We start from the raw sequence: 27,278 nt of genomic DNA, 5'->3' as shown, positions 1-27,278 counted from the left end.
CTGTTTCTTCCCCTGAGCCCCTCCAGCCTTTGCTTTTGCCCTAGGGCTGATGGAGGCTTGGGGCACAGTCTCCTTACCCCAGCCTTGGCAAGCTCTGAGATGAAGGTCCCCTCCCCAATGGCACTTATGCTTCACTTAGAATAGAAGTGCCACTAGAGCTACCAACCCACAAACTGACTCCCTAGGTCTGGCCAACAACATCTTTACCGAAATAAAATGATCTTTTAAATTCTTAGGATGGAAAGGCCAGATGGTAGAGTGGCTAAGAGGAGGGACATGGGAGCTACTGCCGGGTTCAGACCTGGCTCTACTAGCTGTTGACCATTGGCAATTTCTTTACCTCCTCATGACTCAGTTTCCTCCTCCATCAAACGGCTTAGAGCAGTAATTGATAGACAGTAAATGTTGGCTATCATTTTGAAATACCATCTTAACTTTTAGTAAGATTTTTATACCCAAATGCTGTGAAATGTTTTCCTAGGATTTTAAATGAATATCCACACTTCTGTCTTATATAAGTAAAAACACTAGGATGGAAAAAATGTTTCAAATGTCACCCAAAGACCTTTCTTACCTGACATAACACTTCCATGGAATATTCTTCTATTTCTGCAATTAAAAATAAAAGAAATACACTTAATTCACATGGTTGAAAATTACCAACAAACTAAAAGGGCCCCTTTTGTCCTAGGCACCCTTGTCAAAGATCAGCTGACTGTATGTGTGTGGACTTATTTATGAGCTTTCTATTTTGTTCCATTGGCTCTATGTCTGTCTTTATACCAATACCACATTGTTTTGATTACTGTAGCTTTGCAATGTATTTTGAAATTAGGAACTATGAGTCCTCCAGCTTTGTTCTTTCTGAAGATTGATGTGACTATTTGGGGTCTTTTATGGATCCACACAATTTGTAAAATTGTTTTTTTCTATTTCTATAAAAAATGCCATTGGGGATTTAATAGGGATTGCACTTAATCTGTAGATTACTTTGGGTAGTATGAATATTTTAACAATAACAGCAATTCTAGGAAGCAAAAAAGAAAAAGAAAAACAGAGAAGACAGAAGAAAAAAATTATCAAAGAAATAATTCAAGAAAAATTCCAAGAACTGAAAGCTAAATGTGCCCAGAGAGGTGGATGAAAAGAGATCCACATAACTGCACAATATCATAACATTTTAGAACACAGAAGCTAAAGAAGAAGATCCTAAAGACATTAAGGGTAAGGGGAAAAAAAACCAATAACATAGATAGCCTCGTTGATCCGAATGACATGGGACTTGGCAATAGCAACAAAGGAAGACAGAGAATAGTGGGACCAGAGCTTCACAGTTTTAAGGAAAAGCAATTTGTTACTTAAAATCTATTGCCAAATGATATGAAATTTATACACAAATGATCTGCAGTGTGTATGTATGCATTCCAAATCATCATGCTTGGCTTTATTTTTTAATCAATTATTTATTTATTTTAAATAGGAAGTTTAAAGATTTTATTTATTTATTCTTAGAGACACAGTGAGAGAGAGAGAGAGAGAGAGAGAGAGAGAGAGAGAGAGAGGCAGAGACACAGGCAGAGGGAGAAGTGGGCTCCATGCAGGGAGCCCGAAGCAGGACTCGATCCTAGGTCTCCAGGATCACATCCCGGGCTGCAGGCAGCGCTAAACTGCTGCGCCACTGGGGCTGCCCTCATGCTTGGCTTTAAAACTAATGTAATATATAATCTTCAGCAATAGTTAACATGTAAATTATGGTTTTCCTTTTTCAAAGATATTTATTTATTTATTTATTTATTTTAGAGAGGGGGAGAAAGAGAGATGGAATGAGAGCATGGGGTGGGGAGAGGGGCCGAGGGAGAGGGAGAAAGAGAATCTGAAGCAGACTTGTGCTGAGCATGGAACCCAATACCAGGCTCTATCTCACGACCCTAAGATCATCACCTGATACCAGGCTCTATCTCACGACCCTAAGATCATGACCTAAACTGAAACCAGGTCATTTGGTCAACAACTGGAGCCACCCAGGTGCCCCATAAATTATTGTTTTCTCAAAAAATAATTATAATTACAGTACGTATAGCCCTAGGTCCCACTTCATTCAGAACTGTTCAGTTTATGTGTATTATTAAGTGTTTCTTGTACTTTTAATGGTGTTCTAGTTTGAATGATAAATTAATTACTAAGTTATCCCTAGGGGATTCAGGTAAGATCATAGTCTAGATGAATGAAAATAGACCTTTTAATAATAAAATTTTGGGGAAAAAAACTTGTTAATGTCTTTCCTGGATGGCTGGACTAGACACTTTCTTTTTGTCTAAAATGCCTCTGGACCATTTAAGAGATAGTAAGCAGCCACTGAGTAGGTACCATGACAATTAGGGAATAATCATGGAGTGACACCCTGGCCGTGACTGGCTGAATGGCCTGGCTGGTGGCCACCTGAGTGCCAGTTCATGTCAGCTGGCTTCAAACTCCTCAGACTTGATGTGGATATGGGGAAAGCAGCTCAGAGAAAGGGTGGTAAGCCCCTGGTTTGGCTCACTGAGCCACCACTGCCAGCAGTATGGCTGACACATGGAGGGACAGGGACTCTGCTGCATGTCTGACTGTATCACGTTCCTATCTCCACCTGGAGTGCTTAACAGTTTGGAACTGAGAACCCCCTTTTTTAAAAAAAAGATTTTTATTTTATTTATTCATGAGAGACAGAGAGAGATAGAGAGGCAGAGACACAGGCAGAGGGAGAAGCAGGCTCCATGCAGGGAGCCCGACATGGGACTCAATCCTGGGTCTCCAGGATCACGCCCTGGGCTGAAGGCAGTGCTAAACTGCTGAGCCACCCGGGCTGCCCTGAGAACCCCTTTGAAACTGATAAAAGCAGTAGACATCCTCACCCCGGGAAAGTCCTCATAAACCCATACATGGACTCAGGTTCATAGGCCTCTAATGCCCATCCTTGGATAGACACCATCTGGATCCATAGACACTGGGTTAAGAACCTGGCCTACTGATTACCATATGATCTAGCAACTCCACTTCTTGGTATACACCTCAAAGAACTGAAAGGAGGAACTCGACCAGATATTTGCATGTCCATGTTCATAGCAATATTATTCACATTGGCCAGAAGGTGGAGGAAACCCAAATGTCCATCAATGGGTGGATGAATAAACAAAACATGGTCTATATATACAATGAAATATTATTTGGCCTTAGAAAGGAAGGAAATTGTGATATATGCTACAACATGGATGAATCCTGAAGACATGATGCTAAGTGAAATCAGCCAGTCACAAAAGGATAAATATTGTATGATCCACTTTGAGATGCACTTTGAGATGCCTAGAGTAGTCAAATTCATAGATAGAGAGCAGAAGGGTAGTTGCCAGGGGCTAGGGAAGGGGGAACAGAGAACTAATGCTTTAATGGGACAGAATTCTGCAAGATGGAAAAAGTTCTATAGCTGGATGGCACATCTTATACCCTACATCCAGCACGAGACTTCCTCAGGGCACAGGTCATTCATTGGGTTTCTTGTATTCATCCAGAGTACAGGGAGCAGAGACATCTGAGCCCAAAGTATATAGACAAGGGTCACTGAGAGAGAGGGGAGGGGCAAAGCCAGACCCCCCTGAAGGGTTGCCTGCTCTGACCTGGGACCAGGGGCAGCCAGTGCAGTTGGGGAGCTCAGACAGTCAGAAGGCATAACCAACAGAGGAAGCTGTGAGACAGCTAACTTACCAGGAGGAGAAGATGACTCTCCATAGCCTTTCATGTCCAGAGCTAGTACCCGGAAACCCGCCTGAGCCAGAGCAGGGATCTGGAAAACAAACAGTTCAGGTACACTCAAGTGTGGTCTCATGAGTCTTTTGCAGACCTTCCGTCTTTGCTTCCTTCTATCCATTTTCTTGTAAATGGCTCAACTTAAAGTGTCAGGTGGCACTACCTGGGATCCTTGGCATGAGTTCTGGATAGGGCTGCCATGGCCAGTGGTAGGGTCTGTGTACTACATGTCATGCTACAACTAAGAGAGCATCTTTCCTAGCAAAGACCTTGCAGATTTCTATATGCATGATGAAGATGTCCCAGAAGGTGGCATAGAGCATCTTGAAGTATCTGCCTTTTTCTAATCTGCAGAGGTGGTATATGGGCTAGCACAGTTCTGAGGTCTGGATCCATCTCTGAGGTATCATGGTCATCACTGGAGATGATACTTCACTCTACAGTTTCAGCTTCTCAACAGCATTCTATGCAGGGCCACACCATCTAGACTTTCCTCTCTCTTCACCTTGACTGGGGCAGACCTTCCCCTGTATTCCTTTACCTGGTACCTCCAAGAGAACCAGCTCTCAGGAAATCCATGGCAGAGACACACAGCAGGTCCAGAGCCCAGCTCCACAAAATGCAGACGAACCCCAGGCTGTTGAAAAGAGAGGTGAGTAGTTAATGACCACAGTGCCAGGCTGGACAGAACCAGGTCCGTCTTCTGCAGAAGGCCTCCCCAGGCCATCTCCATGTACTGCCAGACCTCACAATTTCTCAGCTCAAGACCCTAATGCTAGGAAATGTTCAAGAATACACAACTGGTCAAACTACAATAAACCTGGCAGCTCTTAGAGGAACATACGAAGCCTGAAAAGGAGGTTATGTTTGGTAAAAAATAAAAACAAAACAACTTTGCCTACCTCCCTAAAAGGCCCTCATACTGTCGGAGTTTCTGGTACTGTTTGACAGGTCTTCCATATTTTAAACTGGGCCTGATTTTATGCACAGCATAATATTCATGTTAACATGCCAAGTACCAGGATTATTTTGTTAAAAATTCTTTCTCTCTTGAATGTAAAATCTTTTCCAAGCTTTGCTACACTTCTAGTGCTTTCTGGGCTGTGTGTCAGAGACTGCTAGAGCTCAGTGTCTGTGTTCTGTTCTTCCTGGCACACGACAGCATTCTCCAGACCTCTCCTCACTTCCTTGCAATGGGTGTGGCCATGTGACCGAGTTCTGGCCAATGGCCTATGAGAATGAAGAAATGTGGGCTACCTTCTGGGCCCATAGAGATCTCCCACGCGTGGCTCTCACACTTTTCCTATCCAGGCCCTGAAGGGTTTGGGCCTTGGGAAAGGTACAGCCAGCAGAAAGAAGGGGACGAGCTGCTTGGTGACTGCATGGAGAGAGCCCCCTCCTACCCCACCTTGGACTGTCTGGGAAGCATGAAATTAACTTGATGTTGAGCCACTGGAAGCTTGGGATGGTTTGTTTTAGTACTTAACCTACTCCAATTATTGCCACATGGTCTAAGCACATGAGGTATCCAGTCAGAGTGCTCTATTTTCCCAAATAATGTATCTCCAACTTTTTAATGTAAATAAATGGGAAAAATAAGCTGTGTGTATGGAAATTCGCTTGGAACAACTTTATGTAGCTGCATCTCAGATTACTTCATGCCCGAGTTCCAAGTCGGAAGTCTCATTCATGATTCCCAACGAGTTATTCTGCTCAAGAAAACATTAGGCTGACATTTCACAAACTCTTTTATGGTCTACAATCTTCTTTTCAGAACATGTTCCATAGTCTTCTTGTGAGTACTTAGCAAAGGAAGGGGTTTAACTTTCAATTCTGTTGCTTATATTGAAAAGTGTGGTAGTATTAATGTCCAGTAAAATCCAAATCTGCCCCTGTTCTAAAAGGATCCTAACCAGAAGGCTCCATTTTGCTGCTTCAGAGCTGACTCAGCATTGAGTAGCTCAGCAAATGCATGTCCTTTCCCATCCTTTAAATGGTATGTTAATAAAATTGCCATAAAGCCAGAAAACAAGATCTAACCCAGCTTGAGTTGTATTAGTATTCCACGGAGATCAATGGACTAGCACTCCCCAGAGTGGGGCTCAGCTGGGACTCCCCAGAGGTTGCTGCCCTAGGTCTTTAATTTGGGGTAAAGGCAGAGGGGGTGATAAAGCAATTCTGATCACTCTCCTTCTTGGTCAAGTGAGAAATGTATTGAAAATAATTGGACCTGCAAGCCTCAAGTGGCTTATGAGAATAACCCTGTCCATGGGGTTAAGACACAAGGTTATACCTCAGACCCCAGGCCCCAGGCTTCTCATTGACACTGAAGATGAAGGCTGAAGGGACCTTGTGAAATGCTCACCCTTTCAGGACCACCCAGGGTTACAGAAGGAGCTGGGCTGACGCTGATAGCTCTTTCTTACCATCCAGCTCCCACTCATCCTTTCGTGCCTACTTCGCCATGGCTGCTGAACATTGACCAGTGCAGCCTCTGCTCTCACAGAGACCATCCCCAGTGTTCCAGGACTCCACTATTAGACAAGGACCCCATCCTGGTTTGTAACTACAGGGGCTGGGAATGTTTATCTCATTAGACTGTAAAATTCCTAAGATGGAATGTTTATCTCATTAGACTGTAAAATTCCTAAGATAGAAGACACTCCATCCATCTCCGTATTTCTCTCTGTTCCCCGCAAACAACAAATACTCAGTAAATCCTTGAGGGGCTGTCCTCCACAGCAGCTGGGCTTCCCTTCATTCTGCAGACCTACACCGCTCAGGCCACCAGCTCTCCTCTCCATCAGCTACCGTTTATGGAGCGTGGAGATGCCAGGTACTATGCCTGGTGTTCCGCATGCAGGATTTCAATGACAGTTGACCCTTGAGCAATGTGGGGATAAGAGGCACTGACCCCTACCTGTGTAGTTGAAAATCTGCATATAACTTTTGACTCCCCCAAAACTTAACTAGTACTAGCTTACTGTACTGTTGACAGGGAGCCTTACCGATAGCAGTCAATTAACACATATCACATACTGTAATCTTATAAAGTGAGCTAGAGAAAAAAATGATCTTAAGAAGATCATAAGGAAGAGAAAATACATCTATAGCACTGTGCTGTTCAAAATCCTCAAGTAAGTGGATCCACATTGTTCAAACCCATGTTGCTCAAGGGTCAACTAATCCACACGAGAACACTGAAGGGAGGTATTAGCATCACCTCGTCACAGAGCTATGTACACTGACATTCAGAGTGATAAAAAATGGACCTAAATTTGCAAACTTAGTGCCAAAGCCAGGATTCTCACTGGTTCTCTCTGGCCTAAAGAAACTGTCCCATCTTGGTTTGCTTCTGAGCTGACCTGGCACTCTAGGTCCCTTCCCATTTAAATGGGACCAATGACAAATGAAGAAAGATTCCAAAGTGAATCCATAAAGACACTGTAACATCCTTCTCTGTATCCTGGCTGGGTCGGGAGTTGGGGCCCCTTTGCACACTGCCTTGGCTTTGTTGTAGTCCTGGTCACTGGGTGTTTTATTGGCCACTTCTGTCTTTTTTTTTTTTTTTTTTAAGATAATTTATTTATTCATGAGAGACACAGAGAAAGAGGCAGAGACATAGGTAGAGGGAGAAAAAGGCTCCCTGTGGGGAGCCTGATGTGGGACTCAATCCCAGGACCCCAGGATCACGACCTGAGCCAAAGGCAGACACTCAACCACTAAGCCACCCAGGTGTCCCCAATTCTGTCTCTTTATTCTTGCCATGGGTTCCTTGAGGATGGGTCTGTCTTGTTCCTCACTTCATCGCTCGTATCTGACCCATGCCTGACACAAGGCAGTGCTCAATAACTATCTGCTGGATAAAAATAAGTTCTCCCCAGAACACAGGCCAGATAACACATGGACTCTAGCACCCCTGGGCTACTCAAGGCACTGTGTAACCTGTTTTTCCATGGGAATCTGACCACCTACATACACTGCTTTGCATGTCTTAAGGAAGGATCCATGTCTTCTGATTTTTGAAGAACAACTTTATGAAGAAATATTATTTCCCTATAAACAGTGGATGTTCAGCTATCCTTGATGTTTAACAAATGTCTCTGCAGGGCATTCTTGTAGGTGGCCTGGTCAGGGAGTACTCCGCTGCCTGTGAGAGAGTGCTCACATACCTTTATTGGCACATACACATGGCTCATGTCACTCGGATTGCATGGGACTGGCAGAGGGGCTGCAGTTTGGAGAAGCTGAAAGAAAAAGAAGACAGCCTCCTTCTGTGAGAAGTTCTCAGAGAGTTTGCAAAAGTCGAGACTGCTGGCACCAGAAGAGAGCTAGAGGCACCTGTGCCATGGCCTCCTGAATCCTCCCGGTGACTGCCCAGCCCACATCCCTCTCCTGAAGGCACACAGGTCTATTTATCTCCCCCACCCCTCACTTTCAGTTCAGTGCAGCCCAGGACTGAGGCCTTAGGACAGAAGAGTATGGCCCATCAGCCTGACCCATTAAAATCCCCGCACGATTCTCTACATTCTCTACTGCACACCCCTCTAACCACTGGCTGAGAGTCTGGTGTGACCTGGGAAACCACAGTGGAAGACAAGGGGGTCCTCTGTCAACTCAGGACCTTTGAATGGCTGCATGAAGCAAAGCTCTTGGCCACCACCAACTGAACTTCACACAAGCAAGAAATAAACACCACTTGCTCTAAAACTCTGAGATTTTGTACTTCTATTACTGTAATTCTCCTCTATGGCAGTTCCTCAAGTGGTCACCCAGGCTCATGTTGGACACCACCAGGAACACAAAGTTCACAAAGCAGCCATCCATCCCATCACTGTATGGCTCCACTGAAGGATTTCTCCTTCAGGCCACCAAAAGCAAACTCTCTGTGCCTCTGTATCAGTCTGCTTGAGCTGCCATAGCAATATGCCATGGACTGGGTGACTGCAACAGCAGACATTTAGGGCTCTCAGTTCTGGAAGCTGGGAATCCAACACCAAGGTGTTGGCAGGGTCAGTTCCTCCTGAGTCCTCTCTCTTTGGCTTGCAGATGGCCACCTTCACCCTGGGTCCTCAAATAGTCTTTCTTCTGTATGTCTGTATCTCAATCTCTTCTCATAAGGACACAGTTATATGGATGAGGGCCCACTGCAATGACCTCAGTTTCTCTTAATCACCCCCTTTAAAGGCCCTATCTCCTCCAAACATGGTCACATTCTGAGTTCCTGAGGCTTTAACATGAATGAATTGGGGGTAGGCGGGGGTAGAGCTGAGCCAGCAAGAGCCTTCTGCCTACAGTCCCCAGTTATGTCCTCTGGAGTTCCAGGAGGTCAGATAACCCATCCTTGTATGAAATCTGGGTAAAGAAGAAAATCCCTGCACAAAGGGTCCTTAAGGGGCTTCTTTACCTTATTCGCGTCAGATTTCTTGAGACAGGAATGACAAAGGACAGGATGCTGACACATGTAAGTGAACTTATTTGTGGGAAGTGACATATTAGCAACTCCAACTGCTAGATCGCTCATAGTTAGTCCCAAAGATGCAACCTAAGGAAGAAGTCTTAGCTCTGACCTCTAAAGTGGGAGAAATAAACCATGATATCTGCTTCCCTTTTTAAAACATGGAACAGTCTGCCTGGGCTCCCCAGAGGGGGAAACAGAAGTCAAGCCCCCTACCTCTATGGCAACTGGCGGGGATTCAGGGTGTGGCTGGAGGGATGGGCAATTGGGTGCCCTGTGATAGCAATGAGCCTTGTCTGGCCTGAGGGAGCCAAGATACCAACCAAGAGTCCGTGTCCCTTGGGGTCCTTCTGCTGAGATATCCCTAGCTTCCGAGGGGACGTCCCACTCTTTCCAGGGTGGGGAAAGGGGTTTCCTACTCTAACGATTCTCCTGCTGTTTTTACAACTTACAAAGCCTATTCAGGGCTGAGTCCCATAGCTTTTCCTGAGAGAGAAGAGGTAAGTCTCCTCCATTTAGAAGGGAATAATTTTAATTTTTCTTTATAACTTCCCCATACTCCAGAGAAGACAGGTGAGGCATGGCTTAACTTTCCTAATTACAGGTCAGTAACCTGTGACTCATATGTGATGAGGGGACAATTAGTAAGTGGGACAAGCAGGTAGATGCTGGGATTCCAAGTCTGGGATGTTTTCTTCTCTGCTGCATGGAACTTCCAGTCTTGTAGAAGGACAAATCAAACTTGGGCAAGAAGCTTTATGGCTGTGAAGTCATCAGATACACATTTCTATTTGTTTGTTAAAGATGAAAACTCAGGGGCACCTGGGTGGCTCAGTCAGTTTAGCGTCTGCCTTTGGCTCAGATCATGATTTCAGGGTCCTGGAATAGAGACCCACGCTGGGCTTTCTGCTCAGTAGGGAGCCTGCTTCTCCCTCCTTCTCTGTCCAACCCCCTGCTTATGCTCTCTCTCTCTCTCTCTCAAATGAATAAATAAAATCTACAAAAAAAAGAAAAAAAAAAAAGAAAAAAGAAAGATGAGAAGTCAATTGTTCCTATTATGGGGGGCTAAATTGTGTCCCCTTCCAATTCATCTGTTGAAGTCTTAACCTCCAGAGCCTCAGAATGTGACAGTGTTTGGAGATAAGGTCTTTAAAGAGGTCATTAAAGTTAAAGGAGGTCACTGGAGTGAGCCTATTGGAGACAGAATCCAATTTAGCTGGTGTCCTCATAAAGATGACAACATTTGAACATACACAGGGGAAGACCATGTGAAGACACAGGAGGAATGTGGCCACAGAGAGAGGCTTTGGAAGAAACCACCCTTGCCAACACTGTAATCTTGGCCATCCAGGCTGTGTACTTTATGGCAGCTCAGGGAAACGGACACAGTTCCCTTTGAGAAAAGGCTGGAATGGTTGTGCCTTCCAGCTGGCTCCACCAGGTGTATGCCCCTCCCCCCACCACACTGACACAACCAAAGCATGGCATTCCTGGAAAAGCCTTGTGCAGCCATCACTCCTGGGCTCAGTGGGATCCATGATCTTAGGTAATCTCAAGACAATAAAAAGTGCCTCAGCTCTGGTACAGCAAACTAATCCCCAGGCAGCCCCCTGGGGCATCATTAAGAGTGTCCCCTCCTTCTCTGTGAGGGATGGTTTTAAGGTCAGGGTGCAAACTAAACCACTCCACCTGAGTGCCAGCAGTATAACCAGGCAGACAAGGGGAGGATTGTGCTCCTTACCCCTACTCGGGCAGACCTAGCAGCTAAATTCTCAGTATTTACTCTAAAAAAAAAAGAATTTAAAATTTTTTTAAACAATTTTGAGAGAAAGGAAAGAGAAAGAAAGAAAGAAAGAAAGAAAGAAAGAAAGAAAGAAAGAAAGAAAGAAAGGTCTGATGGCTTTGATAGCTCCACCCTTGTCTTGGATCTTGGTTCATCTGACTCTGATGAGTACGGATTCTTGCTCTCAGAGCATCGGTTCTCTGCTCATGACTGCGGAGAAAGAAACAAGAAGTTCTTCAAGGACAGAATGCTGATGGCACAACGAGGGGGATGGCCTTCTACCCAAGAGGTGCACAGCGATGGACCCATGGCGGGGACCCATGGAGGGGACCCACGGCTCCCCTCTCACTTGCTGGGTCGCCTATACACCCAACCACAGAAGAGTGGCAGGAGACCCACCCTGGCGCAACCCACAAAGTTACCTGCACCCCGGTTACTTTCTGCAGTTCTGTCAGGGCTGGGTCTGTGTCACGGACATGGATGGTGACCATCCCCAAGTCACGGGCCGGCTTCAGATTAGCTCCAATGTCATCCAAGAACACAACCTGAATCCAGATAACACAGACACCAGCATCACTTCAGCCACAGCAAAACTCATGCGTGATGGGCAACACCGGAAAGGCACACAGGAAAATGTGATTAGTGGTTATTTTTTTGATAACAAAGTGAAGAATTATTTTTTTTCTCCATATATTTGTTTACTCTTTAAACTAAAAATACTGAATTACATAAGCCTACACAAAAACACACAGATAGATGTACGTATTCCCCCATATACGTGTGGGCTTCAGCCTGAATTCTGAAACTGTAAGAAAATTAAGGAAAAAAAAATAAATTAATTTAAAAAAATTAAGGAAGGTAAACTTATCAGGGTGATATTACAATTCATCTAGGAAATCCAATGTATGAATAGATCCCCCATAAAGTCTGGAAAAGAACTGTAATAAGGGCAGATACTAAAATGAGGCTACGAAAGGTAAAATTTTTTTTAAAATGGGGTGCTAGAGGAAAAATTGACACATATTGATGAAATAGAAGAGAGCCAAGGAATGAACCCAAATATAAATGATAACTTGTGTTGTCTACCTGGCAAGGAAAAAAATAGTATTTAAAATATTATATAATTATGTCAACTGTTTTGGGGGAAACATTGAATGCTTCCTTCTCATCTTCCCCCCAAATAAATTCTGAATGGATCAAATATTTAAATTTTTAAATTAAAAAAATCCTTAAAATTGTAGAAGAGAGCATAAGTGCATTATCATCTTGGATTAAGGCAGGCCCAGACTTCTAAGTGGCTCATCCAACTCAAAAGCCAGAAATGAGAAGATGTTTATTTATGTGCATGTTAAAATTCAGAGCACTGTCACAAGGCTTAATCCAGGGGCTGAGAAGAGCAGGAGCAAAGTCTAAGAGGAGAGAGGAAGTGTTCTGGGATTGTTGGCCTATACAAAAGCCCCAGAGAGGGGCCAGATGCCCATCTCTTGTAGAATATTCTAGGCTGAAGGGTTAGGGAGAGTCCTTCAGAAGTCCTGGCCTGGGAGAACGGGACCCTATCACTGGACCTAGAATCAAACTACCATGACCCAGATGTCCCCACATGCTCACTCCTCAATTTTTCTTATTTGCAATATCTCCAGAACATTCTTTTTCACTAAAAGGAAGTGTTCACATACCTCACTCGGGCTGGCCTTCAGGGTGTCCAGCACAAACTTGTAGATCTGAGGATCAGGCTTGGCCATGCTGATCCGGCATGACTCTACCACGAAGTTAAAGTGTGGACTCAGCTGACACACCAGCTGGGCCAGGCTGCCCCTCTGAGAGCTGTCGTCCAGCCAGTTGTTGGTGAGGATGCAGGTTGTGAATCCTGAATGAGAAATCACCAGTGACTGGACCAGATATAGAACTTTGCTCCGAGAAGCTCAGGGTACCCCACAGCGAACCCCAAAGAAGGGCCCATTCAGGGTTCTTATTTGCATCAGACTCCCCATGCCCAGCTTCTAAACTCACAGATGGGAAAAGAATCATCTTTACCCATTAGCACCTCCTGCCACAGAGACACCAGAATAAGCTAACTGGGTAGATTAAGGGCTTTCAGAAGCAGATAGAAACACTACATCCTTTAATTCCTTGCAGCTGCAGAGCAAGAGGTTGCGATCTTCATCAACTCCTATGATCCTCACCACCTTTGAGGCAGGCAGGGTAGATCTTACCATCCACTTTTACAGATGAGCAAACAGAAGCTCTGACAAATTATGAGCTTCACAGAGTCACACAGTGAAGGCAGAACTGGGCCAGGCCCAGACTCCTGTCTTTGCACTGCCACTCCAGTCTATGTTACTGAAAACTCTGCTCGGCTATCTTTCAAAACACCTGCCTTAGCTGTCAGAGGCTGCATTCCTATCTCAAAACCAGAGGAATGTAAACAGAGACAGCATTATCCCCTGGCTTTCCCTCTCTAACCAAGAAGGCAAGAACCAAGAGATGCTGGAAACGAGGCACTGATGAGACAAGTGGTGAGACTCTTTCCATGTAACATGAGTGAGAAACATGGACATGGGATGGCTTAGGCACAACCAGGTAAGTCTACTGATAAGTGGGTAGAATGATTTCGAAAATACCTGTAAAGAAGAGCTGGGCTCTGACAGTAAATAAATGCCTATTGGATGAACATGATCCCATGTCCCAGACCATTTGACACCATCTGAATTCATGTCAGCCAGCTCACAGCTCAGTCACTTTGACATTCAGAGGCTGAGACAATTACTTAAAAGGCCTTCATTTTCAATCACTGTGACAAGAGGTTGGGTCATTCTGGTCATTACTAGTGTCACTGGAGGGAAAGAATTCTGCTCACAAGGCAGTCTCTGGCACAAATTGCTTTATTAAATAAAATTCTTTCATTTTTTTCTAGCTATTCTGATAGTGCTACTTTTGGCCATTTGATGAAACCTACTTCGGGGCTATGCTTTAAGAATGGCTTCCCATCAAGGTCCAGAAATACACATTTCAATGTATTCTGACATTCGAACCTAACCCTCCCAAGGGTTCTGGTGTGGTTGATTCAGAGAATGGCCAGTATTGGATCCTTACCCTTCTTTCTGAGAGCAAGAGCTGCCTGAAGCATGGGGTGGTTGATCTTTCTTGCTGCAGCTGCTCTGCCAAAGATTTGACTTATAGAGAAATTCCCAGGGAGGCAGATTCCAGAGACCTCAGCACATTTCCTGCAGCCTTCTTCCATGAGTGGCACCCACTGTAAAAGTGAATTGATTAGGGACTATCAATTGGTACAATCCTTTGGAAAAGATTTTGGCAGCATGTACTAAATATGACCGTATGCATTCTCTGTGATCCAGCAATTCCACTCCTAGACACACATCCCATGGAAATGTCTACAGATGTTCCCCAAAAGACATATACATATATACACTATAATAGTGCACAGCAGCAGCACTATTTCTAAAAACCCCAAACTACAAACTACACAAATGCCCCTGTTTATGGGCTAAATGGTGTTCCCCCCAAATTCAAGTTGAAATCTTAACCCCTGGCATCTCAGAATGTGATTATCCTTGGAGGTAGGGCCTTGAAAGAGGTAATTAAGGTAAAATGAGGTCATGAGTGGGTTCTAATTGAATCTGACTGGTGTCTTTGTAAGATTAGGATACACACACCTGGTGTGTACCCCACAGAGGAAAGACAGCAAAGACATAGAAGATGACCACTACAAGAAGGGAGACCTCAGAAAAAACCAGCCCTGCCAACACACCTTGATCTTGGGCTTCTAGTCTCCAGAGCTGATTAGAAAATAAATTTCTATTATTTAAGCCACTCAGTCTATGGTATTTTATTATGGCAGCCCTAGCTAACCATTATACTTGTTAACAGCAAAATGGATTCTGATATATTTACACACTATGATAGCAGCACTAACTGTAATAGTTCAAACTGAAAACTACCCAAACCCCAATAGCAGAACAATAGAGAGCTCATATATGAATCCATGCATACATATAAGCTGATTAATTTACAATAAAGGGGCCAAGAATGTACAATGGGGAAAGGCCAATTTCTTCAATAAATGGTGTTGGGAAAACTGGACAGCAACATGCCAAACAGTGAAATTTCACCACTGTTCTCATCACACACAAAAATCGACTGAAAATGGATGAAAGACGTGAACGTAAGACCTGACACCATGAAACCCCTAGAAGAAAACATAGGTGATAAGTTCTTTGACATAGGTATTGGTGATGATTTTTTGAATCTGACAACAAAAGCAAAGCAACCAAAGCAAAAATAAACAAGTGGGACCATATCAAACTAAAATGCTTCTGCACAGCAAAGGAAGACATCAACAAAATGAAAAGGCAACCTAGTGAATGGGAAAAATATGTGCAAATCATACATCTGATAAGGGGCTAATACCTAAAATATATAAAGAACTCATACAACCCAACAGGAAAAAAAAAAAAAAAAAGCAAACAACCTGATTATAAAGTGCATGGAAGATCTGAAAAGACATTTTTTCCAAAGAAGACATAGAGATGGCCAACAGGTACATGACAAGACGCTCAACATGACTAATCATCAGAGAAATGCAAATCAAAACCACAGTGAGCTATCACCTCAACCAATTAGAATGGTTATTATCAAAAAGACAAGAAATAACAAATGTTGGTGAGGATGTGGAGAAAAGGGAACACTCATGGAATGCAAACTGGTGTAATGTAAACTGGTGCAGTCGCTGTGGAAAACAGTATGGAGGTTCCTCCAAAAATTAAAAATAGAACTACCCTATGATCCAGCAATTCCACTCCAGTATTTATCCAAAGAAAACAAAAACACTAACTCGAAAAGATATCTCCACTTCCATGTTCACTATAGCATTTTTTATAATAGCCAAGATACGGAAACAACCTAGATGCCCAACAATGGATGAATGAATGGATAAAGAAAATGTGGTATATAAATTTAACGGAATGTTATTCAGCCACAAAAAAGAACAAAATCCTGCCATTTGTGACAATCTGGCTGAACACTGAGGGCATTATGCTAAGTGAAATAACTCTGACAGAGAAAGTCTGTCAAATACTGTATGATCTCGTTTGTATATGGAAACTAAACTAAAAACAGAAACAAAAACAAAATACAAAAAAAAGCCAAACTCAGAGATACAGAGAACATGGTTGCCAGAGGCAGATGGTGGGGGACAGGGTGGGAGAAATGTGATGAGGGGGGCCAAAAGATAAAAAGGAAAAATGAGATACAAATGCCAAAACTGATGCAAGATAAAATATATAACATGAATAGACTAAAACCATTAATGAAATTGGTAAAATAATGAAAGTATTCACCTTTTCATAAAAATAATAAAAATCTTCCAGCAAGTTCCCACCATCACAAATAGCTACCTACTAGCATCTGTGGCCAAGAGCTCCATCTTCCCTTCTGTTGCCAGAGATAATGGTACATTATTCTAATCCAAGCTCAACTCTTCCAATTAGATTCCATCTCTTTCTCTTTTTTTTTAGAGTCGGATGCTTAACTGACTGAGGCACCCAGGTGCCCTATATACACAAATGAAAAATTAAAAGATGACATTGATTTCTAAGATACGATTTTTGAAAAGACAAATTGAACGTAAGTAGCCTTTGTCATAGAATATAGTTGACCCTTGAATAATGTGGCACCAGTGGGTCTCCCTTCCTTATTCCTTTATCAGCCATCTCCCTCCCTACTGGATCACTGCCATCAGCATGCAAGCATGTGGTTATCATAAAGAAAACCTCTTTCTTGACTTTATCTCCTCCTTTTACTGCCCCATTTTTCTGCCTCACTTTGCATCAAAACTTCACATAGTCTTCAAGCCTATTCTCCAATTCTTTCTTGAACATACTCTGATCAGGCTTTTACCTCGACATTCCACAGAAACTTCTCCTTTCAAGGTTATCAATGACCTCCATGTTGTGCTGCTTTACCTAATGGGTACTCAGCAGCCTTTGTTTTGCCTGACCCATCAGTTGCATTGACACAGATGACCACTTCATCTTCATCAGAAATTTGATAATTTCTTGGCTTTCAGGACTCCACACCCTCCTGATTTTTCTCTTATGGGTGGAGATTCATTCTCCAACCCTCAGTCCTGAGTCGTCCTCATCAACCTGACCTTTAATATTACGGTACCCAGGACTCTGGATTCTCCCATTTATACTCCCTTTTTCAGTGATCACACTGAGTCCAATGGCATTAAAAATGCCATTTATATGCTGTGTGTGTATATGTGTGTGTGTATTCAGTCTGGACATCTTTCAGCTCTGGGTTTGTATATCCAGCTACCTATTCTATACTGTATTGGGGATCAATAAGCATTTCAAATTTTAAAAATCCCAAGTTTGGCATCTGATTTCCCAGCCCCATAGCAGTGAACAGAGACTGATACTGTCCACTGATTCTGGCCAGAAATGTTTGTTATCCTTCATTCCTCTCTCATACTCACACTCAATCTATAAAGAAACCGTGTTGAATCTACTGCCAAAATATTTCAGACTTGGACCACTTTTTAACCACTCCCACCAATATTACTTTAGTCTAAGCTACCACCATCTGTCACCTGGATCTTCCAATAGCTTCCTTAATTAATCTATAATGATCCTTGCCCTTTTGGACTATTTATGCAGTAGAAGAATGAGGTTTTAAAAATATCAGTCAGGAGGTGGATTTGAGGCTTGTTTGCCTTCCCATCTTCGTGTTTGGCTGCCTCTCAAATAAACCTTTTTCTTCCTGCAAATACATATACATAAATGTCACTTCACTGCTCAAAATCTCCCAATTCCCTTCCATCTCAGGGTGGAAAAAAAATGGATAAATAGATCGGAGTATCTTCATACAATGGAATATCGTGCAGCAATGAGAATAAAACCGTCTATGACTGCACACAACAACATCTATGACTTTTACAAATACAATGTTGAGGAAAAGATGCCAGATTCAAAAGATTCATCTGTTAGGTTCCATTTACATAAAGTACAAAATAGGTAAAAGTGATCTCTAAGGTTGGAAATCAGGATGGTTAGTTACCTTCCAAAGGGTAGTGTTAGAAGGGGTGTGAAGTGGGGTGCCTACAGTGCTGATCATGTTTTATCTCTTGATCTGGGTGCTGGTGACATGGGTGCACTCAATTTGTGTGAAAATTCATTAAGCTGTATACTTTGTGTATTTTTCTGTTTGTATTATATACACAAGTGAAAAAAATTTTTATAGTCAGATGCTTAACTGACTGAGCCACCCAGGTGCCCTATATAAACAAATGAAAAATTAAAAGATGACACTGATTTCTAAGATACAATTTTTAAAAAGACAAATTGAACCTAAGTAGCCATAGCCTTTGTCATAGTATATCGTTGACCCTTGAATAATGTGGGGGTTGAGGATGTGAACCCCCTGCATAGTTGAAAACTCACATATAAATTTTGACTCCCTAAAAGCTTAATTACTAAGAACCTACTGTTGACCAGAAGCCTTACCAATAACATAGTTGATTAACACATATTTTGTATGTTAAATATATAATATAATGTATCCTCATAATAAAGTAAGCTATAGAAAAGAAAATGTTATTAAGAAAATCATAGGGAGAGGAAATGCACTTGTGTTATTTATTTTTTTAAAAATCCATGTATAGGTATCATGGTATCATGCAGTTCAAATGCATGTTGTTCAAGGGTCAACTGCAATTTGCTTTTTCAAGCCTCATCTGCTAACCATTCAAGTTTTCTAGAAGCTACACAAAGACAAAAGAAGTCAGAATAGGTGCAGTTTTTTCACAGTAATTACTAGAAATTCAATCTATAATTCCTATGTTAGTTGAAACCACATTGCACTTCCCTCTTTCCTTCTCTTTCAATAATATTAACTGCAGATTTCTTATTGATTTAACATTTCTTTTCAACAGTATCATTAGTTTTCATTCACCAGGGGCCACTCCGGTGTGTGTGTGTGTGTGTGTGTGTGTGTGTGTGTGTGTATGTGTGTGAGAGAGAGAGAGAGAGGAAGAGAGAGAGAGAGAGGTGCCTTCACAGAAAAGATGGATTTTACTTCCTACTGCAGTAGGCCCTAAGTAGGCCTTTTCTTTTCTTTTTTTTTTTTAAAGATTTTATTTATTTATTCACGAGAGACAGGGAAAGGCAGAGACATAGGCAGAGGGAGAAGCAGACTCCTTGTGGGGAACCTGATGTGGGACTCAATCCCTGGACCCTGGGATCATGACCTGAGCCAAAGGCAGATGCTCAACCACTGAGCCACCCAGGAGTCCCAGCCCTAAGTTTTCTGACAGACTGATAGGTGGCTGTAATTCATAAAAAGTGTTAAAATATAGACCATGTGTTCTGTGTGCTTATAGAATAGACTCTCAATAGCCTTTCTTCCTCCACACACTGACTGAGAATCCAAGTGGTTTCAGATCCTGATTACTTTGTTAAAAACCAACTGAGATTGTAGTCACAATGGTAACTGCTATTTATTGAACACTTACTCTGTGCCAGGCACTGTGTGAGGCACTTTCCCAGCTTCCTAACAACCCATGAAGTAGACAATAGATCACTCTCATTTTACAGATGGTAAGACTGAGTCTTTGGGGGTTTGAGTAACTTGATGGGGCAACACAGTCTGTAAATGGGAGCTGTGATTCAAATCCTGCTCTCTGACTTTGGAATGATTAATAATAAATAACTTAGTTATTAATAAAAAAACTCCTCTCCACAATTGCCCTTGTCTGAAAACAGCTACTCTAAGGATGACAATTATCGATAACAATAACAAAACAAACAACAAATACGCAAAAACAACCCCAAACAAAACTAATGAGGATTGGCAAGGATGTGGACAATCTAGAAATCTTGTGCACTGCTCAGGGGGATGCAAACTGGTACAGCCACTCTGGAAAACAGTATGGAGTTTCCTTAAAAATTTATTTATTTATTTATTTATTTAAATTTTTATTTATTTATGATAGTCATACAGAGAGAGAGAGAGAGAGGCAGAGACATAGGCAGAGGGAGAAGCAGGCTCCATGCACCCGGAGCCTGATGTGGGATTCGATCCCGGGTCTCCAGGATCGCGCCCTGGGCCAAAGGCAGGCGCCAAACCGCTGCGCCACCCAGGGATCCCGTTTCCTTAAAAATTTAAAAACAGGGCAGCCCTGGTGGCCCAGCAGTTTAGCGCTGCCTTCAGCCCGGGGTATGATCCTGGAGACTCGGGACTGAGTCCCACGTCAGGCTTCTGCATGGAGCCTGCTTCTCCCTCTGCCTGTGTCTCTGCCTCTCTCTTTCTCTGTGTGTCTGTCGTGAATAAATAAATAAAATCTTTTTTAAAAATTTAAAAACGGAACTACCCTATAATCCAATAATCCCACTTCTGGGTCTATATCCAGGGGAATTGAAAGCAATGTGTCAAGCAGGTATTAGAACATTAGTACCCCATGTTCACAGCAGTATTATTCACAACAATTGAAAGGTAGAAGCAAGCTGAGTATCCATCAACAGATGAATGGATATGGGGATCCCTGGGTGGCTCAGCGGTTTAGCGCTTGCTTTCGCCCAGGGCGTGATCCTGGAAACCCGGGATCAAGTCCCACATCAGGCTCCCTGCATGAAGCCTGCTTCTCCCTCTGCCTCTCTCTCTCTCTCTCTCTCTCTCTCTGTGTCTCTCATGAATAAATAAATAAAATATTAAGAAAAAAACAGATGAACAGATAAAATGTGGTCTATCCATATACTGGAAAACTATTCATCCTTAAAAAGGAAAGAAATCCTTTCACATGCCACAGCATGGATGAACTTCGAAGACATTATGCTAAGTGAAATAAGCCTGGCACAAAAGGACAAATATTGCATGATTCTACTTATATGATGTGGCTATAGTAGCCACATACATAGATAGGAAATTCAGTAGTGTAGTGGTCACCAGTGGCTGGAGGAAAAGAAGGATGGGGAGTTTTTGTTTAAAGAGTATAGAATTTCAGTTTTGCCAGATGAAAAGAGTTCTGGAGATGGATGGTGGTGATGGTTTCACAATGCGAATATGCTTTACATTACAAAATTACATACTTCATAATGATCAAGATGGTAGATTTTGTATTGTGTATTTTACCACAATTTAAGAAAAAAAAAAAAAAAGCTACTCTGGCTGCTGTAATTCCCTGGCATAGGTCTTCAAGGGGCTAGAAATTTTTCCAGTCATGGGGTGTGTCCTGCTGGTTGGCCCATAGAGACAATAAACCAGTCTTAAATATCTCTCTGTGTGTCTCTGAGCCTCCATCCCAGTCTTATGAAGTAAATACTATATGGGGTAAGTGGGTGAAACAAACATGGGTCTGCCCTCAGAGAGCTTCTAGTCAGTGTGGGAGATGGTCATGTGGGCTCAGAGCGTTCTTGAGGGGGTCTGTGAAATGTTGCCTTACCTGAGAAAATGTGATCTCTCCCCTCATAAGGCGGGCACTGGAGCCATCTGGGCCCCCTGTCTGGGAAGCTTCATTCAGAAAGCCTCTGGAAGACACAAAGAAACAACAGCATGTATATTCAGATGACTTCATCACAGCAGCATGTAGGGGACAGACACTATTTCTATCCACAAACTCTGATTAGAAAGGCATTCTGCTATGGATGGGGAAAGGCAAAGTTCAAGTTGGGATCTTAGCCTGAAAGAGCCCATCTAACAAAGACATGAGACCATAATTTAAATGATGAGTATGCTGGCAGGTGAAGCAGCTCATGGGGCACCACCTAGCAGACACTTTCCAACTGGCAGGACTTCTGGCTTTGCCACTTAAGGTACAAAATCAAGACTATGATATGGATCCTTTTCCATCTTCAGCTTGTTTGCACAAGGCAGTGCTCCAAAGGACTGCTTTATCAGTACACATTCAAAGGGAATGAAAGATTTTTTTCTGATTTTGATTCTGAGTATATAGTTTCTATTTCATTTTGACCTCGTTTAATTTTTAAACAGTTTTCTCATGTCATGAGGCAAATTGTGCCTCTCCTCACCTCCAATTCATGTGTAGAAGTCTTAATCCCCAGTACTTCAGAATGTGACTGTATTTGCCTTTAAAGATGTGATTAAATCAAAATGAGGTCATTAACGTGGGCCCTATCTGATGAGTGGTGTCCCAGGGAAGAAATCAAGACATAGGCCTGGGGATCCCTGGGTGGCGCAGCGGTTTGGCGCCTGCCTTGGGCCCAGGGCGCGATCCTGGAGACCCAGGATTGAATCCCACATCGGGCTCCCAGCGCATGGAGCCTGCTTCTCCCTCTGCCTGTGTCTCTGCCTCTCTCTCTCTCTGTGTGACTATCATAAATAAGTAAAAAAAAAAAAAAAAAAAAAAAAAAAAAAAAAGACATAGGCCTGAACAGAGAGAAGACCATGTAAGGACACAGGGAGAAGATGGCCATCTACAATCCAAGAAGAGAGGCCTCAGGAGAAATCAACCCTGCCACCACCTTGATCTTGGACTTCTGACCTCTGGAACTACTACTGAAGCCCCCCAGTGTATGGTACTTGGTTATGGCAGCCCTAGCCATCTAATACCTCTCAACTCATATTTATCCCTTATACACAGACCCAAGGAGTAGCAGACACACAGAGAGACCAGCTAATTACCCTCTCACATTACAAAATAAAAGTTTCCATTCCACTTTCTTGGTAATTTCCCACCCCCAGGAGTGGATCAGCTACCCTCACATGGCCAGCTGGGTGAAATCAGACGGATAAAATATGGTGCATAAGTGGCATGCACAAACACCTCTGCTCTCCCACACCCCCAGCTGATGTTGATAATCCATCACTACATCCGATTCCACTACACAGATGTGCAATCCTTCTTAATACAGTGCCTCAGGCAAATATTTACAATGGACTTGAATGAGCAAACCAGTTGAAGTATTTACCATTCCCAAGTTAGACAACAAATATCTCTAATCGGGGAGTTTTATTTCTGAAAATAATCAACTATCTTCCATTTGACTAACCCTCTCACAGGTAACAATTACTGATTTTGCACAAAATGTAAAAAGATATATTCTTACTACTGTAGCCTTCCTCAACGTCCCAGTAATAGCAATGGCATTGCCACACCTTTGCCATCAGTTGGATGGATGGATGGATGGATGGATGGATCTATCTATCTATTTACTTATTTATTTGAAAGATCTTGTTTTTAAGTAACCTCTCCACCCAACAATCCCTTATCTGAAGCCTCAGAACCAGATGAGTTTCAAAAGTCAGTAACATTTCTAGGAGGGTATGGGGTAGCTCTCTTAATCATAGTGATTGGTATTTCTATGGAAATTTCTAGGGAAAGGTGTGACTACTCATAGTAGTGGGACAGATAAAGATAAGCAACTCCTCCCACTTCTCTCTCATGACTCCCCTCCTCCCTGGCCCCACTGGACTATGCAATACTCCAGTGTGCATTCCATGCTTTCTGCCCCCAGCCTTTGCTCATGCTGCTTCCTTCACCTGGAATGTTCTCTCTTCATATCTCTTCCCATCAGCCCCTTATCAATCTTCTCAGGCTCTGCCTCCATTAAGGCGTTTCTGGTTCTCCACTCAGACCTAATCTCTCCCTTCTTTGAACCACCTAAGAACTTTGTTCAATTTAAGACACTGCCTTCATCTTATACTCTGGCTATCAGTGGATGCCTGAATTCACATACCAGATGCCAACATGCTGAAAATGCCCCATGCACGGCAGGCCTTTCAGGTTCACCTTCTGAACCAACACCTCCATGGTTGGTTCACAGACTCCATAGGCTAACAAGACCATGGACTCTAACCTCCTGATATCAGCTAGCTTTGCTATGACCCATTTTATGGCTGCTGGGAACAATTCAAATCATGGTCATGGAGGGAGGGTGTGAGTCTGTGCAACACTAGATAAACAGAGTATGCCCAATGCATCACCTTGCATGTGCACAAGACTTTTATAAGGAAAGAAATGTGTTGGAATACAGCTGCCCATCCTAATGTGTTACCTAATTTAACCCTCACAAAAATGTCTAAGGGAAGGCATTTTCCTATCTTAAGACTAATACTCAGGTTTCAGAGGAGTTGGCTCAGACTAAAACAGATTAACTGAGGTTACCCAAGAGTAAGTGTTAGAGCTAAGATTTTTAATCTGGGTGTGACTGAGAGACCATTGCTCATTTAAATACCCCACACTTGCAAACCTGTATATTTATGACTTTTTCTCACAAGTCACCTTCACCTCTACATTGATGAGGTCACATGCACAAATACACCTCACAGCTTACAAGAGTAAGCTCTTTTTATATATTTTAAAAAATCAAATTTATGAGTCAAAAGGAAGTAAAACAACACTATGGTTAAAGGGCTTCTAAAAAAGCTCACTAATCCTTCTTCAGCTTTTCCTCCTGCAAATGATCTGAATTGGACAAGTCTCGATTGAGAGCGGTCCTCTATTTTCAATACTGCTTTCAAATCCTAATTACCTAGGATGTGATTATTCTGACTGTGGGCCTTGTAGGCACTTTGTGTTTATTGACAATAAATAATTATTGATATACTTACTATTGCTGTTGATATATTATTATCAATTTACTATTGATATACTTATTATGTACTTAGTTACCCCCGACAGATTGATATCTTTCCCAGAAAAATAACTGAGGGAGGTAGGAAGTCAGGATGAACCATAGAGGAAAGAGTCCTAGACTAGGAGTCAGAAAAACTAGGTTCTCTAGCTGCCTGTGACTAATGACTAATTATTATGCAATCAAGTTAATTCCCTGCTCGGCTTCAGTTTCTGTATCTGTAAAAGTAAGGGTGGCTCTAGATTCTGAGAATCCTATGGGCTTGTCATCTTTGCAGACCCAAGCCTTTTATAATATATAATGTATATAGTATAACAGGTTAGAAAGCCCTGCTGGTCTTTGGTATCACCAGAATTCCAGAATGGGGCATGGTTTGTATTGCTCTGATATGATTTCAGATCCACTTGTTGGTTCATGACAAAGACTAAAAACCATGAAGTTGTTGTGAGAAGTAAAGCTGTTTTGCTGGGAGAGTGAGGTAAGCTGGAAGAGCGTGTCAACATCTGGTCATCTGTCCCGTTGCTCTTGATAAGAACTCAGTGCCTCAATTGCTGATGGCCTCCCTGGGTGTCTATCAATTAAAACATAAAGCAGCATTACCAAGAGTTTGTGAGGACTATCCAAGAGTGTTTGGTCTGGGCCAGGGGACTGGGCTCATCTAAACAGCCCTCCAAAGCCCTTGGGGGAATTAGCTTTTGCCTGGGCAAAGGCAACTCTTCACTCTTTAGAGCAGCCACCAGCTGGGGAGTAAAGTCCTCTTGCTCACTCATGCTGGTGCCATCGTTCCCTAGCAACATGTTCTGGCAACAGGGGACTTTTACTTTTGCAACAGCCAAGGGGGAGGGCAGCTCTCAATTGGCTAAGCCACCTCTCTCAAGTACAAAGTTTGGACTTTCTTTCAGAGCCCCTTGACCAGAACAATAACGGGATTAATCTATCATTGTTTGGGAGTATATTGTTTCTTTATTGGTGTAATGAAAGGACATTGTCCTGTATGCTACTGGCTTGTGAAATACCTGCAGTGAGCATGGATTAAAGAAATAGCTGCCAAGAGAAACAGTCTTCTGAGCATGAATTTGCCATGAAACATAGAGGCAGTACTCTCAAAGCTTCCACCCTGCTCCGGATTCTTGCCAGTAGTTTAGAATTTAGTCTTCCTTGGGTATTGCCAGTGTGACCTATCTTTCTTAATTTTTTAAAATATTATTTACTTATTTATTTGAGGGAGAGAGAGAGTGTGTTCACAGGTGTGCACAAATGGGAGGAGAGGCAGAGAGGGAGAAGCAGGCTCCCCTCTTAACAGGGACCGCGATGGGGTGTTGGATCCCAGGACCCTGAGATCATGACCTGAGCCAAAGGCAGGTGCTTAAATGATTGAGCCACCCAGGCGCCCCCCTTTTAACTTTTTAAACAAATATGCTTGTCTTCCTTCTGAGTATAGGAGAAATATATATTCATAAGTAGATAAACCCAGAAAACGCAATAAGTAGAAAAATGAAGAAAATCATTCATAATCTCACCTGGGATTAATAATCCCAAACACATTCTGGGGTATTTCTTCCACACAGTTTTCTGCATGTAGCTCCCCCCCCCCCCCCCGCCCCTGCCCCTATAATTGAAACTATGTTTCAATTACATTGTTGTACGTTCTGGTGGGGATTTTTTTTTTTTTCAATGATCATAACAGGTCTTTTCTTATGTTACTGAACTCTCCTTCTGAACATCCTGTTTACTGGTTTACCGGTGATGCTTCCTAGTTTATTTCCCAGTGGTGAGGCTCTAGGGCTGTTTCTCTAGTTGGCTATTACAGAACTTTTTTTTTTTTTTCCCCCGCTCAACTTCAGCGCGTCTTTAAGGCCCATTCCCGCGAAGCCCGGGTGGCCCAGCGGCTGAGAGCCACCTGCAGCCCCAGGTGTGATCCTGGAGACCCTGAATCGAGTCCCACGTCGGGCTCCCTGCATGGAGCCTGCTTCTCCCTCTGCCCGGGTCTCTTCCCCCCCCTCTCTGTCTCTCATAAATAAAATCTTAAAAGAGGGAGAGAGAGAGACCCATTCCCCTTACACAGAACGCGGGGACAGCAGTGGAATCCAGGATAGAGAGCAATTTTGGAGTCTTTCGAGAGATCTAATTCCTTGACATTTAGAAAGACGATGGGTCCACTCGCGTACCCGGGGAATTGCTTCCACCTTTGCAGGGCCCGCCCCACAGCCCCGGGAGTCCCGGGAGGCAGCTTCGCCCTTACCTGGGCAGCGCCAGCTCCTCCTCCGCGCGGCGCAGGGCGCCGACCACCGAGGGCAGCGCCAGGACCCCGTCCAGGTCGAACACGGCCGCCCGCAGCGCCATGACCGCCCCGGGAGCGCAGCCCGAGCGGTGCCGCCGAGCCTCCACCGCACTGGTCGGCCCGGGCCCCTCCCGGCCCCGCCCCCTGCCCCGCCCCCTGCCCTAGTCCCCGCGCCGCCCGCGGCCGGGTCACGCCCCCCGGCCTAGTCCCCGCCCCCTATCCTGGTCCAGAGCCCGGAAGCCTGGATTCTATCTCCACCCCTTGCAGGCACCGAAACCTGGACCGCTGACCACTTCCAGCGAATTTGCCAGACTTTCACCAGCCTGCGCAGGCCTCAGAAAAAGAAAGTCTGAAAAAGAGCCA

At 43.4% G+C, this 27,278-nt stretch overlaps 1 protein-coding gene across 5 annotated transcripts in view; it reads right to left on the bottom strand.

Moving 5' to 3' along the window:
- EPHX2 (epoxide hydrolase 2) overlaps positions 1 to 27,057 on the bottom strand; it is a 62,185-nt gene extending 35,128 nt beyond the window's left edge. For 3 of the 5 annotated variants that reach the window (XR_011994169.1, XM_072719539.1, XM_026007881.2), the window contains exons 1-9: positions 26,877 to 27,057; positions 21,484 to 21,568; positions 14,118 to 14,277; positions 12,701 to 12,891; positions 11,447 to 11,569; positions 7,956 to 8,030; positions 4,325 to 4,420; positions 3,742 to 3,820; positions 575 to 609 (exon numbers count right to left, since the gene is read on the bottom strand). Coding sequence is in view for 4 of the 5 variants with exons in the window: in XM_072719539.1 (XP_072575640.1) it covers positions 575 to 609; positions 3,742 to 3,820; positions 4,325 to 4,420; positions 7,956 to 8,030; positions 11,447 to 11,569; positions 12,701 to 12,891; positions 14,118 to 14,277; positions 21,484 to 21,568; positions 26,877 to 26,977 (945 nt within the window). In the remaining variant the exon portion in view is untranslated. Of the gene's footprint in view, positions 1 to 574; positions 610 to 3,741; positions 3,821 to 4,324; positions 4,421 to 7,955; positions 8,031 to 11,446; positions 11,570 to 12,700; positions 12,892 to 14,117; positions 14,278 to 21,483; positions 21,569 to 22,069; positions 22,217 to 22,427; positions 25,206 to 26,876 lie in introns of all 5 variants that reach the window. The other 2 variants (XM_072719537.1, XM_072719538.1) reach the window with 2 other exon arrangements.
- Positions 27,058 to 27,278: the final 221 nt, after the last annotated feature.

This window comes from Vulpes vulpes, chromosome 9, assembly GCF_048418805.1.
Source record: "Vulpes vulpes isolate BD-2025 chromosome 9, VulVul3, whole genome shotgun sequence".
Lineage (NCBI taxonomy): Eukaryota > Metazoa > Chordata > Mammalia > Carnivora > Canidae > Vulpes > Vulpes vulpes.
Note: the sequence above shows the minus strand (reverse complement) of the source record. Positions and strands in the feature narration are given on the sequence as shown.